The sequence below is a fragment of the Pieris napi genome, chromosome 15 (assembly GCF_905475465.1).
Source record: "Pieris napi chromosome 15, ilPieNapi1.2, whole genome shotgun sequence".
In the NCBI taxonomy this organism is placed as follows: Eukaryota; Metazoa; Arthropoda; class Insecta; order Lepidoptera; family Pieridae; genus Pieris; species Pieris napi.
In genome coordinates, this window is record NC_062248.1 from 12,153,397 (window position 1) to 12,169,586 (window position 16,190).

A 16,190-nucleotide genomic window follows, 5' to 3' on the forward strand; every position below is an offset into this window, starting at 1 on the left:
GAGCGGAATAGTAATTCTGCACATCAAAATTCTATTTTAAAAAATGGTGTGGTATTATCAGATGCAGATTGTGCGGCTGAATTTGCGGCGTATTTTTACTCAGTCTACAGTAGGGAGACCGCGCGGTTGAATGTGGAGGAGGCGATGGCAGTGGGTACCGGGAGCGGCTCATACGTGCACGTACCTGAATTGACATCAGCGCAGGTAAGAGATGCCCTTGTCCGTCTAAAGCCGAAGCGCTCGGCAGGCCCAGATGGCATACCAGCATATATTATGAGGGACTGCCGTTCTATACTTGCTGAGCCCCTTGCGTATTTGTTCAATCTATACCTGGACAACGGTTACTTTCCAGATTGCTGGAAAATCCCAAGAGTGATTCCTATACCCAAAAGCGATAGAAAAGACTCGGTGAAAGCACATAGACCGGTGGCTATATTATCGACTCCCGCTAAAATATTCGAAGGAGCTCTGCACCGAAGCATTTTAAAACAAGTAAAACCGTACTTGTCAGACTGCCAGCATGTCTTTAGGCCCTTGCGTAGTACAAGCAGCAATTTACTAAACGCAATGAATTATTTTATTCTTATTATGGACGCCGGATTGCAGGTAGATGCTGCATACTTTGATTACAGGAAGGCGTTTGATGTCGTGGATAATGACATACTGTTGGCGAAATTGGCCAGTATTGGATTCACTCCAAATTTTACAAATTATCTGAGAGATCGCCAGCAGTATGTAGATTACAAAGGATGTCAGTCGGAACCATACTACACTAAATCAGACGTGAGTCAGGGCAGCAATCTAGGGCCATTGCAATTTGCAATAATGGTGAACGATTTACCAGAAGTGCTAGATGCCTTCTTTTTTCAGACGATCTAAAATTACTCCTGTCAATCCAAGAGGTGGACGACTGTGAACGCTTGCAAGGAGATATCGATAGAGTATGTGAGTGGAGCAATAAAAATAAGCTCCAATTAAATATTGACAAAATATGTGCCATGGTGACATTTAGTCGTGCCAAAATGCCTCGTCGTCATGAGTCGGGGGTGATACTCAAGCGGGAAACGTCAGTAAGAGACTTAGGAGTGCGAGTGGATGCCCAACTGAATTGTAAGAAAGCATACGCAAGAATGGGATTTGTGCTTCGAAGGGCAACAAAGTTCACTAATATTAAAGCCATCTCGAGCTTCTACAACGCGCTAGTAAGAAGCATGTTAGAGTGTAACTCGTCTGTTTGGCCTCCGCAAGAAGCTAAATACTGCCTTATGTTGGAGCGCATACAGAACAAATTTACACGATACCTATATAGCAGACTGTATGGGGACTATCCCTACTATCCTTTAATGTACCCGACATTATTTGTCTTAGGGATGGTGGGGTACAATAAATTGGAAACCAGACGGGAGTTACAGTTGGCCTACTACGTACTGAAAGTCTTGAGGGGTGTAGTGTGCAACCCAAGTGTACTCCAAGAACTGGGTCTCTTAGTACCTATGGGATATGTGCGACGGCGAAGGCCTAGGTTATTTGCGATACCAAGGGCAAGAACCAGTCTGTTGCACAGATCCCCGTTATCAAAGACGTTGCGCCTACTGAATGCTGTCTCCGACAATATCGACATATTTATATGTTGGCAGAGTGAATTAGTAGCGAGCACAGTAGCGATGTTGTGTATATTATGTGTTTAATATTATATATGAACCTACTTTATTATATTTTATTTAATGTTTCACGACCTTATCGTATTGGCATAGTCTGTAAGGATAATGTATGTATTTCTGTAATAAATAAATAAATAAATATTTTTTTTAGTACTTTAGTACTTCAAGGTTTCTTTTACATCAATCTATTCCGGGAAACAAATTTATTAATTAATTTAAAAGGGCATTCGCATACGGCTAATAGCAACAGTACCTTCACTGTTTCATTTTTGCGATATTGCTCGTGACTTAGCATTTCATGTATTTTACATACATGCATGCCCAGCTTCGTTCGAAGTACAATTAAAGCGAAAATGTGAAAATGAACACATTAATAGGCGTACAGGGAACTTTTGCGAGGGAACCACAAACCGAACATGAAGCGGGACGTCACATGCGGTCACGAGTATATATATTATGTGAAGTCTAGTGAGTGAAGTTAGAATAAAGTTAGACTATTTATTGGTATATTATACTTACACCAATATTGGAATTTCCAAAGCTAAACTTTTTGAGTAGAACTCAACTTGCAAATAATATACAGAAAAAAATAGAACAATTTGCTGACTGACTGGTAATTATTATAATGAAATGTTTTGTAGTATTGAAACTACAAGTGCTCGTCACAGACTAGTTTTATTCGATCATCGATACATAGACCCACGAAGCAGTCGTTTCTTTATATACAACTAGATGTCGCTAGTAGAACAGAAGCATTATTTTGTTACATATTTAACATGTATGTTCCTTGTAAATATAACCCATACATGTATTTGCATTTAAACCCATTGATCAAATTGAAATTCACCAAACCACCACGACACCGATTGCGAAACAAAACGGAATACCGAATCATATTGTGTTCCACCGAAGTAGTGTGAATACTTCGGAATCGAAGTATAAAAATTATCGAATACATAAAAATTCGTGATTTGAATGTTCTCATATCACATTAAGGAATTGAAAGCTTCCAGGGAGTGATGTGCTCAGTTAACATTAGAGAAGGAGGAATGAAATGAATTGAAAGGGCTGCCTTGCTATTCTGTAACTCACTCTTCAAATTCTCACAGCGGATTCCGTTCTCAAATCACTCGTGGCGTTGTCATGTTACAATTTGGCATTCTGATAAACAATAACCGCGACAAAAGCGCCGCTCAAGTGAGATATTTTACATTTCGAACTAAAATTCGTTACTCAAAACACTCACTCTCAAAAATTACACTTTTTGGCATTCTTTAAGCCATAAGTCATTAAGCTGTGAAAGTAACTAAATTAAACAAGTGTAGCTGTATCGACATCAGTTAGTGAGCGAATCTTTTTAACCGCGTAAGCTGCAGAACAAAGTCTCTTTGCCAATCCGTTAATATAAGGGATCCACTGAAGTTTTGAATCCATGGTGATTCCAAGAAATATAGATGTATCATCCAGATTCAATTCCTCATCAGACAGCGACCAAACTAATATACTTGTGAATTATGCTAATAAGGACATGACATGTACTGTTGTCTATTGCTTTTATTGAGGTGTCGACTGTCGAAGCCACTTGGTCAGCAAAAGATCACGCACTTTTAGATTGTGGAAGTCAAGCTTCTTTTATAACGAAATCTTTGCAGAATAGATTGTCATTAAAGCATTAACAGCTTGACACTCTAAAGGTCATCGGTGTTGGCAACTGTTCAAGTAGTGTTACTTAAACTTGTAAAAATCAAATAAATTCAATAAACAGCATTCAGGTTTACGTTGGACTCCTTCTACTGACACTCTTCATATACCAGTAAAAGAAAGTATATACCAAGCACAACCAATCACAAAACGATTTATTATGTCGAATGCTTTTAAAATATTTGACCCGTTAGAAGCATTAAGTCCAGTTATTTTTATTCCTCAGATGATGTTGCAACATCTATGGCAGCTATGAGCTAAGGATTGATATAAGATTCATACATACAATTTGTAGATAATTTAAAGTATCTAAAAAATTAAAATATTCCGGGGTTATTATTAGGGAATTCACCTCAGTTCATAGAATTACACTCTTTTAGTGAAGCATTTCAAATTGCGTATGGCGCAAGTATTTATGTGAGAACAATTAGCAGCAACAATCTCGTCTCTTCGATTATTATGCAAAAAATCAAAAGTAAAGCCTACTAATACTATCCCAAGTCTATGTGCGGCGCAACTCTTGCGGGGCGGCTGAGATCAGCCGCGTGGTATCACTTGAAAGCTAATGAAATCCCTTATTTAAAAACGGTAGGAAATTGGCCACCACTCCCACAAAAAATCAAAATTCTGGGAAAATGTGAAACAATGTGTATTCTGATCAAAATTACAAAGGAAAGGAACAATACAAATATTAAAAATACACAATAACAATCCTTAAAAATTTGTCTTAAAACCTAATGTTGCCCCCTTAGCCCTCCGACCAGCTTCCAAGCGGTCAGTCATGGACCTGATAAGCGTCACGACGTGTTCCAGGGGAGTGTTGTCCCACTCCTCGATGACGGCATCTCGAAGCTCATCAAGATTGGCAGGAGCTGGATCACGGGCCCGAACTCGCCGTTTCAGCTCGTCCCAGAGGTGCTCGATAGGATTGAGGTCGGGGCTTCTTGGTGGCCAGTCCATAACCTTGATGCCAACTCGACGTAGGTAGTCCTTGACAATCAAGGCTGTGTGGCACCAGACGTAGTCGCGCATGACAAAACCTGAGGGGAATTGAAAAAAGGGGATTTGAAAACCATTGATGGGAACGATAGCCTATTCGCTCATGATAATGTTAATAATATGGTATCTGAGTTCTACAAAATTCTTAACACTACTAAAAAAACTCTTCTGTATAATCATTTCTTAACCTTATCCTATCCTCATCAATCGTGACTTGTATTATTCTTATGTTTCCTTTTACATCACTATTCGCTGTTCATGAATTTGTAAGATTAGCTTTTAAGTTTTTAGTCTGTTATTATTATTTTTTTTGTATTACTTTAGATTAAGGTTCTATATATATATATTTTTTTTTATATAACATTTGGTTCTGCACTTCTCGCACGTATCATGTTTCTTTTTTTTTTAGTTTTTCTCTTTAACTAGGGTTGCCTGGAAGAGATCGCTTATTAGCGATAAGGCCGCCCGTTGCATCCCTTATAATTTTTATGTATTGTGTTTCTTTTATTTGCAACGAAGTGTAAATAAATAAAAAACAAATAAAATAAAAATAAATTTGTTCCTAAAACGTCCATCATGATATCTAAATATCCGGTATGGTTCAGTTCCTCCTTAATAAAATTACTTGCTGAAAAAGAAAAAACACGTAAGAGGTATCGAATATACAAGAATCCTCGAGACGAAATAGAGTATCACATTATAAGAAAACGTTGTCACAAACTTTATGACGATTGCTACACTTATGATGGTCCTACACGATGATTGCATAAGCCAAACATTGAGGCAAGTATTTCTAATAATCCTAAATGTTTTTGGAGTTTTATAAAAAATAAGAAAGCTGGTCACTTCCCGCTCCCTCTTGCATGAAAATGGACAATGTTTCATATCAATTTTCATCTGTATATACTTGTGATGAATCACTTGTTGGCAGTTCCACTCCAGATCATATTGGCAATGTTGATGGCGTAATGTCCCTTAGCTTTAGTGAAGATGAAATATCTAAGAAAATAAATGGACTTGATGCTAATAAAGGAGCTGAGCCAGAACCGATTCCTCCTATCTTTGTGTAGCGATGAAGATTTATCTGTGCCCCTAACTATTACTTATAGTAGTATGGAAAAAGTCTCGTGTTGTACCTATGTTTAAAAAGGGAGATATTACCGACGTAAAAATTAATTTCATTTGCTATTATTACTTTGATAATTGGAAGGCTTACTAATTGGATAACCAACTATATACTAAAAAATCTGTGGTTGGTATTCAAGAAATTGAATGTATCAGAAGATACCATCAAAACCATAGCATGTAAAAATCCAAGTTCAATCCAGTTCTACTTGTGTATAAAGTCCAAATCCATGTAATACCGTCTAAAGTCAATCAATTTATTCAGTCCCTACTTAAGGAACCTTCGGCTTAAATTATTACGTAATTAGTTAACCTGACAACATCTTCTACTGATCTTATGAATATTATAAATCTTTTATATTTTTTTACTTGATTACACTGTTTTGAAAAACAATATTCCAAACATACACATACGCAAGTTTCGTCATAGTGCCCCTATATTATAGGTAGTTATTGCTTTATGGTGTTTGAAAATATTATGCAATTTAGGGAGTACAACTAAATAAAAACACATATTAATTTGTGCGACGAAATTTAAAACATTTTATAAATGACAATGCTTAGGGTGATTTAGTATTTTCTTCTATCCAGGGAATGTACATGAACGTGTTTGTGTACACATCAGGGATACCAAGAGCGCAGGGCCAGTTGTAGGACACGATACCGGCTGAGGCGCCGTTGCACACTAAGCTGCCGCCTGAATCTCCCTGAAAATTTGATTGATAATTCAAATTTTGTTATTGTTCGATAATTCATAAAAATTCGTTGTTACTAAGAAGTTACTTTGATGTAAGGCACTAAGCTATATGCATAATATACTCGTATACAATTATTCAAAACAGATTAATGGCAAAATGTTTCAATTTCTAGATGCTTCGTGCCAATAAAAGTCATCTTAAACAGTACTCAAAAATCGTGATGCGTTCTTTACATATACGTATACTCACTTGGCATGTTCCTTGTCCATCTTGTTTAAGGGTACACATCTGGCTGGACGTAATAATGGCTTTGCGTCCTTTCAACTTCTTACTACACTGATCGCTCGTTAAAGATTTTACATACAGATACTGCAATTTGTCAGGCGATGACCAACCAAGGCCCTAAAAATATACAAATTATTAATTTAATTTTGATTTAAAAAAACAAGTTCGCCTGTCACTATTGTTTCGTGATATCAATTTTTCCAAATAAGTATCTCCGCAAAAATGTTTACTCACAAGTTTACCCCAGCCGCTCACTATACACCACAATCCAGACTTGATATCCTGTTTCGGTAATGGCAGGGCCTGAACCTTTTTATTGAATTCGATGGTCTCTTTCGTACTTATAACAGCAATATCGTTGCCGAATTGATTTGGCTTGTTATATTCTTTGTGAGCAATGACTTTGCTTATTTCATACGTTGTACCACCTTTCGTTCTCGATAATGTACCAACTACAGCGGTAAATTCGGATGGTTTAAGACTGAAAAAAATTTAAACTTTATCAAATATAATTTCAAACGGTCAGACAAAAAACGGCAGCCCCTCACTTTTATTATTGTACCTTAAGACACAATGGGCAGCTGTCAGTAACCATCTGTCGGAGATGACAGCGGCACCGCAGAAAGTCCAGCCGTTTTTTTTTCTTTTCAGAGCGACTTGGTGTGGCACAAGGCCTTCGGGTGCGTCTTGGCCAGCCACCACTCGGGTATCGGGCTCTTGAGCTCCTATCTCAGGCGTGAAACCTTAAAAATAAAAATAAAATAAACGGCACTGTACTTACTTAGTAAATAAATAAAAATAGATTTTTAAATAAGAATATAAAGAGAACTTACCCTGTACGCTCCATGCTACTAACAGTAGAATTAAAGATATCTGTGAGACGCCCATCATCAATGATACTTCTGTAGTGAATACACCTGTTCATATAAACATTTATTTTTATATAGACCATGTAACCTTTTTTTTAGTAATAGTACAAAAACTCTAATACAATGTTAAATTAAATTGTATCTGCTAAATAACCTTATCAAAACTAATTATTACTAAGAATTAGCATAAAAAATATAAAAGATATTCTAACCACTTTTTTGTTTTTTGACATTGAAACTATCACTTCGGTGTTTTCTAATGAGGAATTTGCATATTTCATAACACGTGGATATGCCACGCATTTTTTTATTAAAAAATAATAACTATTGTAGTTACAGAAGATGGCGAAGAAAATATAGGCACGAAATAGCCAATTGATTGTACATTAGCTTTTTTTCGAATACCCAAGAAATGAATTGGTATTGACGAAATCTTAAATTTTTACTGCTATAAAAATAAACGTAGTATTTTCCAACATTGGTACGCGAAGCCATTGAAATCAAAAAACACCCTAATTTCACTAGAGAAGACGGCCTAAAATTATCAAACACCTGGGACCCAATAATATCCAAATTAAAATCTCAAAAAGAAAAACAATCCGCGAAAATAGAGCCATTTTTGCCAAAACCCTCCATCTTTTAGTCGATACCAACTCCGGGGAAATAAATACAGATAATGCAACTTTCTCTACAGCTGTGATACTTTTTGACATCCAACATCTTTTGTCTTCAGTCACCGTGACCACGCACGCTGTAAAGCACACGAAACGTCCGATAAATTTAAAATTATGTTAAATAATTGTAAATTTATAATAATACATAACTTTAATCCGGTAAAAAGTTTTTTTCTTTAAACGTAGTATTTGATAAATAGTTAAAATAGGTAAACCTTTTTATATGTAGCAACATAATTTTAATTTTTATCTCAGAAGCGATTTGATGCATTCTTGATTATGCCTTGTCTCCTGCAGACAGAAATTGAGAAAAGAAAAATTATCGTGAATGTCGTAGCTTAAGTTTCATATTTGTTGTAAAATATTAGTATTTATATAAGTAGGTAACTAGGGTGTCCCTTATATGGACGAAAAAATTTTTTTTCGTATTTCGAAATGCATACCCATTAATTCTTTTTAACTACAAGACCTACTTAAAAACAAAATTGTATCTTCCTATGTCCACATTAACACGTGCCGACAAGGCCGTGAAGATTTTGAAAATCGCTGCCTTTAACCCTTTTCGCCATTGAACTAAATAAAATGAAATATTTATATTATTCAAAAATAATAATAAATACTAAGGTAAGAAAATAGGTATTTATTAATAAAAAGTACATAAAATTACACATTAGCAAGGATATTTTTCTTTTAAGGTTTTCTATTTTTACAGTCTGGATATAGATTTCTATGCTCTTGCACACAGCGTAGTAAAAACTGTTTTTGTTCTTTTTAACCGGATTAAAGTTATGTATTATTATAAATTAATAGAGAAGACGGCCTAAAATTCTCAAACACCTGGGATCCAATAATATCCAAATTAAAATCTCAAGAAAAACAATCCGCGAAAATAGAGGACATCGTGAGCCATTTTTGCCAAAACCCACAACCAAAAAACCCATCAACTCCGGGGAAATAAATACATACATAGCTTCAATCCGTTAAAAAAGTGTTTTCTTTAAATATATCATACTATGTTAAAAGCTTTAAGGTTTCGCTATACTTAATAAGCAAGGCTTGGTAGTTTTCGTTCTTTCTTGTAAAAACGCGTCCGTTAGGGCCAACTTATTTGCAAATCACCGAGGAAAGAGCAAAATTGAATTTAACGTTAAAATTCGACTTTACTGCCAACTTTAATTCGCGTCAGATATCACGTGGCTTTGCTCTATCTTATTCATTTCTCGTTTCCTCTCACAGTGGCGAAGACTACTTCAAAGCCCTTAATTATCGTGGTGAGCCTGCCCGATAGCTTTGAGATAATCCCACCACCTCGAACCTTTGATCCTACCAGTAGGGCTCCACCTGTTACCTTAGGTCTCTTGGTGCAGGCGTCCCGTACTTATTTATATATTCACTATTTAAATGTTAGGGTTGTTAGGTTCTTACATCTTACCCTCTCATATATGTATTTAGTTATCTAGTGCAGCTTGCTCATAGATACATTACATATACTCCTGACATTCAATACATATAAATTACACGCATTTTACAGTCCACTAGGCTAGCAAGCTGTACACATATTATTATCACGATGTTTCTTGTGTTGTTCGTGTAATTCGTGCTTTGATGTTGGTGTAGGTACCTATTCACACATCACTACCTGGCGAACTTCGCATTGGCTAACATGACAGTTGCGAAACCTATGAACATTTTGTATTGGATTTCTTTATTTTTTTAATTTCGTCAATTTTCCCTATTCCCGATATCAGATGGAGAAAAAATACAAAAACCATCAAAATCGGTCGAGCCTCCCTCGAGTTATAAGTGTTCTAACACACCTGACTATGTTATATATATATTAAGATGTATTTTAAATTTATTGCGTTTTTGTTATAGTTTTATATAGTAATAATAATTTATATGCTAGAATATGCTACATAAAATTTCATGGTGGTACAATCTAATGTACGCATATTCTGCCGCAATGGCATGTAAATTTGTCTTAAAAGGTAGAATTTTAAATACAAGTTACATTATTAGTCATAAGGTCATTATAGTCAATTGTTATATTATTTTATCACTACACTACAATATATTAGTACGTTATAAAATTAATATTAATTATAATGTTTCACGCATATACGCAATAATAGAATATTTTTTTCCAAAACATAACAATACACAGTAGTACATTAAGTCGATTTTTAAAAAGTCTAGTAAAATATTAATAAAAAAGGTGTTTTTCCTATATAATTCCCGATTTTTTTTGGCAATGCAAATTTCTCAGATTTGACAGTTGTCCATTTCCGTTGACTCAAAAATATTTATGTTTTTGTAAACACAAATTGCTCTAATAATTTTTTTTAGCCTTAAATACCCTATTTACTTCGACTGAATTATAATTCCCCCACAAACTCTAATTCCATATCTAAGTATAGATGAAACATATGCATGATAAGCAGGTAATATCATGGTGAACACCGTATCATGGTGAACAGTTTCCCTTGGTCGTTTTAATCCATAATCGGAGCTGTCTACTTTGTTCTGTATTTTTTTCAATATATGCCTTTCAATTTTGTTATACCATATGCAGTTTAGTTAAAAGTTAATATAACTTTTAAACTATGATGTTTTTATTTAATACGATATATCTATTTTATTTATTTATTCAACATTTTACTCAACTATTACTAACTACAGATAATCTTATGTTTAGATAACAACTCATTGTTGTTGTAAAAGGATCCTGAAATGTTTTAGTCCGCTGAAGCCTTTTCAATAAGAGTCAAGGAGTCTCAGCACTTGCTCTAGGCATCCTACGTGAACGACCTGGCATTCGACCAACAATTAAATCACTGAAGTACTTACTTACTTAACTCGGTTACTTTACGAACAAAAAGACTTTCTTAATGTATTTAAGAAACAGACCAACACGCTTACTTTTCCCTACAAGTAAATATAATACCTATATCACGACTCTAGAAAAAAATTTTCGTTCTTTGTCCTAAAGTTTATACTATTATTTTCCAGTTAGTTATGCACAAAAACGAAAAGAAAATACCTTTTTTCGGTATAAAGTTTGCTTTTGTGATAGTTATAATAATAATACTCATTTTTCAATTTTTTCATAAATTTTAATTGATTTTAATATTTTAGTGATAAACAACCATCAGGTGTTATTTACAAGCCCAGAATAACTTAAAATGTCGTCACGAAAGTGCAAATACGATGCTGATGCATTTTGTTTTATATGTGGTCAAGTTTTTTTTTTATGCTCATTTGGATAAATTTAAAAACAATATGGGAGCCTATTCCGAAGAGCAAGGAGAACGTTTCCATCAGGACATCATGAATTTTGAACAACGCTATCAAGGCCAATACAATGAAAACATGATGGGCGACTATATTTGGGGTTTATTGAGAGAAAGTAGCTATGAACATAAAAGAAAAAGTAAAAGTGTGCACTTTTAAGTTATTTTCCACTTTTCTGTAAGCTAATTTGATAGTAAAACTTAATAAAAATACTAAACATTTTTATTTAAATAGTTTTATTTTCATTCAAAAATTAAAATCCGAGATTTTTAAAAATTTCGTTCAATCAGTCTTCTAAGCACAAAAGCAAAGTTTTTCATGCCATATTTTTTTTTTCCGTCTTATTACGACCTAAACTACCGAAATTTAATGCTTTGCAATCAAAGTCAAATTTCATGTTTATAGTTGTAATGTATGTCTTTGAAATTACTAACAATGAACTTCTATTAAGTTGTCCGTCCGAGTTAATGGTATTCGGTTATAGGATGAATCTATCTTACAGATGATTTTAGCTGCCATACACAACGCAGCCCTTTCTCCGGACTCCGAAGCTCAGTATAGAAGTGCTACCGGCGCCGAGCTTACGTATCGAAAGCTGGCCTTCGCGTTTCGCTAACTTTACGTGCAATGGACTTTTACTAAATATATATAAGCGCTAAAAACAGCCTTAATTCAATTAGTCTGTAGTATTAGTATACATGTAAGAATAATTTTCTTTCAATGCAAAAACTATCATATAGTGCAAATTAGGCAATTAAATGTGTTAAGTAGCCACAATGGAGTTTCTACGCGCGAATGAATCGGTGGATGACTTTTATATGCGATGTACGAACTTGAGTCTGTTCGACTGTAGTGAAGAAGAAATGCTATGGTGCGTGATGGGGCCGAGGCGACTTCCTCTGTCGAGAATAGTACCGATCACAGTATTTTTGTTGGTGATATTTCTGACTGGCGTCATAGGAAACGTGGCAGTGTGCATGGTGATAGTGCGACACCCGGCGATGCATACAGACACCAATTATTACCTCTTTAGCTTGGCATTGAGCGATCTTCTCTTATTGCTATTTGGTGAGTTGTGTTTCTATTTATGTGGATAGGTTTTTAAAATGTACATTATTGCTTAAACTGAAATTTTATATGCGTGTCTAAGTTCATAAATCATGGTCATCATAAGTTTAAAGGAATTTCAGCGAGACGTTTTAATATCGTACATTCAAGGATAGATACAAACTTGACAAACATAAAAATCAATCAAGAAGAGTGTACTTTAAGGTATAAAAGTTTTTTAAGGGGGTTTGGGAGTATAAAGATGGGCTGTACACATTTTCAACCGTTCGTGAGTATTAAATGTATTTACACCATTGTATGCGACGATCCACGACGGGGCGGCGCGACCTTTGGATTTTTCTTTAGACATTTGATTCATGATCGGACACATGATAATTCTGATTAGCTTCTCGACCATACAAACCACAGGAGCTATGCTTAAACAAGAAATTAAAGTTGATAACCTCATATACAATCTCTAAATTCTAATTGGATCTACCTAAGCTGCCGCCCGGGAGCTTTTAATTAATATTTAGAATGTATCAAAGTTTTACATATAACGACCACTATTTAAGCCACGACTTGTTGAAGCTCGCGGAATATGCTTAAAAGGAGTATTACGAACATATCCATAACGCTAAATACAATAGCACACCCTCACGTACATATCACACAGCACAGTCGAATTAGGTATTACGTGTCTAATAATTTTTCTTTCCCTACGTAAATATTTGAACCTTTTTGTATATAATATTATGTATTGCATCTTTGGCTATATGTTTAGTGTGATTGTTTTTGGTTGTATATAATTTTTGTTAGCTGCAGGAATTCGAAATAAATAAATACAACATCTAAACCAAACAAGTGAAGCAAGGAACGGATTGTATAGTAGCTACATGCATCCTCACCCCGGATAAACACAATTTTCATCCATTATGATTAGTCTGGGCAAAAATACTGTTACATAAAAACTTTACTTTTTATTCAACTTTTAATTAATTTGAATTTGTACTAGTACTCATTTCTGTGCTAAGTATGGCCCGTTTTGAACTGTTGATTGATATGATAAGCACATTATATGGACGGCAAACGCTTCAAGACCTAGGCGGGGTTTTTAATAGCCACGGATCTGGTCAAAATTATTCCAAATATCTTGGAATCAAGAGGAAACAATAATTATTTGGTTATTAGTCATATTTCTAATAATATAATAATAATTGTTTATTTAGCTCATTTCTGGTTCAGCCAGTTGATTGAAATATGATGACGTTTACGATACCAGAATTTGTAAACAATTTTTTATTTGATATGACGTCAATATGAAGACTAAGAATATTCATAAAGAATTTGTAATATGCGAGTATATATTCCTTCCGACTGATGAGTGATCTTTTGAGTAAAACTTGTATAAAATATACCTAGTCCAGCCATAAGTTCTGTTACAAATGAAAATGCATTTTTATAATGAACATATTATTTATTAAAGTTTGAGCAAAAAATAAAAAAATATTCTATTCGACTGGCTTTTATACAGGTCTTTAATCTGTTTGGCCACGAATCTATTGATTTACGCGCTGTTTCCAAGGGAAATTTCGCCACAGCTTGCTCCATCTACAGAGTACATTCTTAAAGTGCCTGTGTTCAACCGACTGTACAAAATATTATTCTGATAATATAGAGAGGGACATAACAACTGTACTGTTCTTTTCTTTTTATAAGTGAACAAAAATCCTAGGTCTTTAAACCACTGAGATACTTGCATGTTTAGTTTAGTTAAATGAAAACGAACCGCCCGCTGTGCGACTAACCGTAATTGATCAAATAAATGATGATAAACCTTCATAACCTCCACTACTTACATAAACATTATTTATTATGACTTTTACGGAAAGTTACAATATGATAAAAGACTGTTTCGATACCGAACATCATTTATTCCCTTTTAACGCTAAAATTCAAAAATCAAGTTGTTGTCTAGTTGTTTGGTTCTCGGGTCGTACATAGTGATTTAAAAACATACTTGAAGGAGCTCAATGTACGTCAAGTAGTATTTTCCTTATTTGTGAATTACCTAATAATACGTTTTGCAATTTTATATTTACACTAGCAGACCGGCCAAGCGTTGCTGTGGCTAAGGTTTTTTGTTATATTACATACTAGTAAACTATTAAATGGAAATGGTAGGAGAACACCAGTCATGGAGACCACCATGCTTTTTTGGTGGTTATGCCATTAAATTGTAGCTTATGTGAAACGTTGGTTCTTTCAAAACAGCACCATCTGTTAGAATTGTGACTATCAAATAATAATAAACAAATATTTTGCAATAAAGTAATATTGCGGGTATAAATTGAGATGTAAGCTATCCTATCTTTTAAGTTGGATCAAACTGCACACGGTGTGCAAATTTGATTGAAATCGGTTCGGTAGTTTAGGAGTCCATCGCGGACAAACAAAGTGACACGTAATTTATATATATTAAGATTTACAGCCGTCAAATGTCAATTGTAATTGCTAACATTAAAAACAAACATAAAACGGCATAAAATCTCCCACTCGAAAAGAATTGCATCTACATTACAAAAACTAGATTAAAATAATCGTTATTTTTTTTTTCATTTATTTTAATGTCCTTTTCTTCGTCCACGCGTATGTTCGCTAAATATCTGGGTCTCTATCCAGCTTCCACTTAACTCACTTTGAAAACCTACATCCTGCTATAGTTGCAACATTTTCCAAACTGTCCTCCTACTGGAATGGTCAAATTAGTTGATCGAATCATTCTACTGAAAGAACCTCCTCAATTGCAAAGCCGTATTTGGTTTATACAAAACGATCGTTGTCACACCTATACAACCAATCTCTGGGAATTCGGAATTGTAGGGTTTAACGGAATTCTAGTTTAGATTGATTGATCTCATCATTCCCAAAGCCAAGCAGGCGTTGTTGTTTTGTATAACCAAATACGGCTTTGCAACTGAGGGGGCTGTTAGCCCTTAGCTAACAAAACTAACAAGATACAGAAATATCTATCAATACTTTGTACAAAGCCGGAGAGTTTCTTTTTAGAAAACTGCAAATTTCAGCGAATCTAAAGAGAAATGTCTGGGTAACGTATTGTTAATATTATGTTTTTATTGCATTCTAACCTCTAACTCCTTGTTGTAAAGTTCCATTGATACAACAATGAATACCTATTCTCTTTAACAAGATTCCTTTATTTTAAATCATTAGTAAAAAAAAATCTTCTTCTCCCTTTTCATTTCATTCCTTCTCCCTTCCAAGCTAGCTAATCCGCTAATTGACATGATATAGGACCATGAATATAGCGTTTAGTCACAAATACCAAAACGTTTTAAAGCCTTCACTTTGAACTTTAAAAAAAGATTATTTGCAGACAGCAAACAATTGCTTACCGTTAAATAAATTAGGTCTAAACCAATCGAGATTTTTAATCAATAATAATAAATCTTTCTACTTGTACATTTATACTTTTAGTATATTAATTATTAGAGATTATTTCTAAACCTATTTTTTAAAAATATAGAAATGTGAACATCAACTTTTTATAATAAACTTAAAGATACGGGCGCGTAACATCATTATTTAGTATTAACTCATAGCATATCGATATTAATTAAATGTCAAATTTTTAATAGTATGTTTATTTTGATTAGTTGAAAGCACAAATCGCAAATTTTGTATACTGTAACGAGGCTATCCCCAAAGTTACACGTGTAACTGCGGAGAATATGAGGTGGGTGGAAAACTTCGTAGGCTAACATAGAAATCTTTTCGAATACAATAGAATATTATTTACAGGGAAACTTTTGTCAGCCC

General features: G+C 34.5%; 2 protein-coding genes across 2 annotated transcripts in view; one reads left to right on the top strand and one right to left on the bottom strand.

The window, feature by feature from the left end:
* Positions 1–6,001: 6,001 nt before the first annotated feature.
* Positions 6,002–7,404, bottom strand: LOC125056645 (chymotrypsin-2-like). Its single transcript, XM_047659860.1, has 5 exons — positions 7,303–7,404; positions 7,032–7,212; positions 6,704–6,950; positions 6,434–6,586; positions 6,002–6,193 (listed from the first exon to the last, which is right to left on the bottom strand). The coding sequence occupies exons 1-5, from the start codon at positions 7,358–7,360 to the stop codon at positions 6,047–6,049; spliced, it is 786 nt and encodes a 261-aa protein (XP_047515816.1). The 5' UTR covers positions 7,361–7,404; the 3' UTR covers positions 6,002–6,046.
* Positions 7,405–11,872: 4,468 nt separating this feature from the next.
* LOC125056698 (neuropeptides capa receptor-like) overlaps positions 11,873–16,190 on the top strand; it is a 40,477-nt gene continuing 36,159 nt past the window's right edge. Inside the window, exon 1 of the mRNA XM_047659964.1 lies at positions 11,873–12,371. Within this exon, the coding sequence (XP_047515920.1) occupies positions 12,080–12,371 (292 nt within the window). The 5' untranslated portion in view covers positions 11,873–12,079. The remainder of the gene's footprint in view (positions 12,372–16,190) is intronic.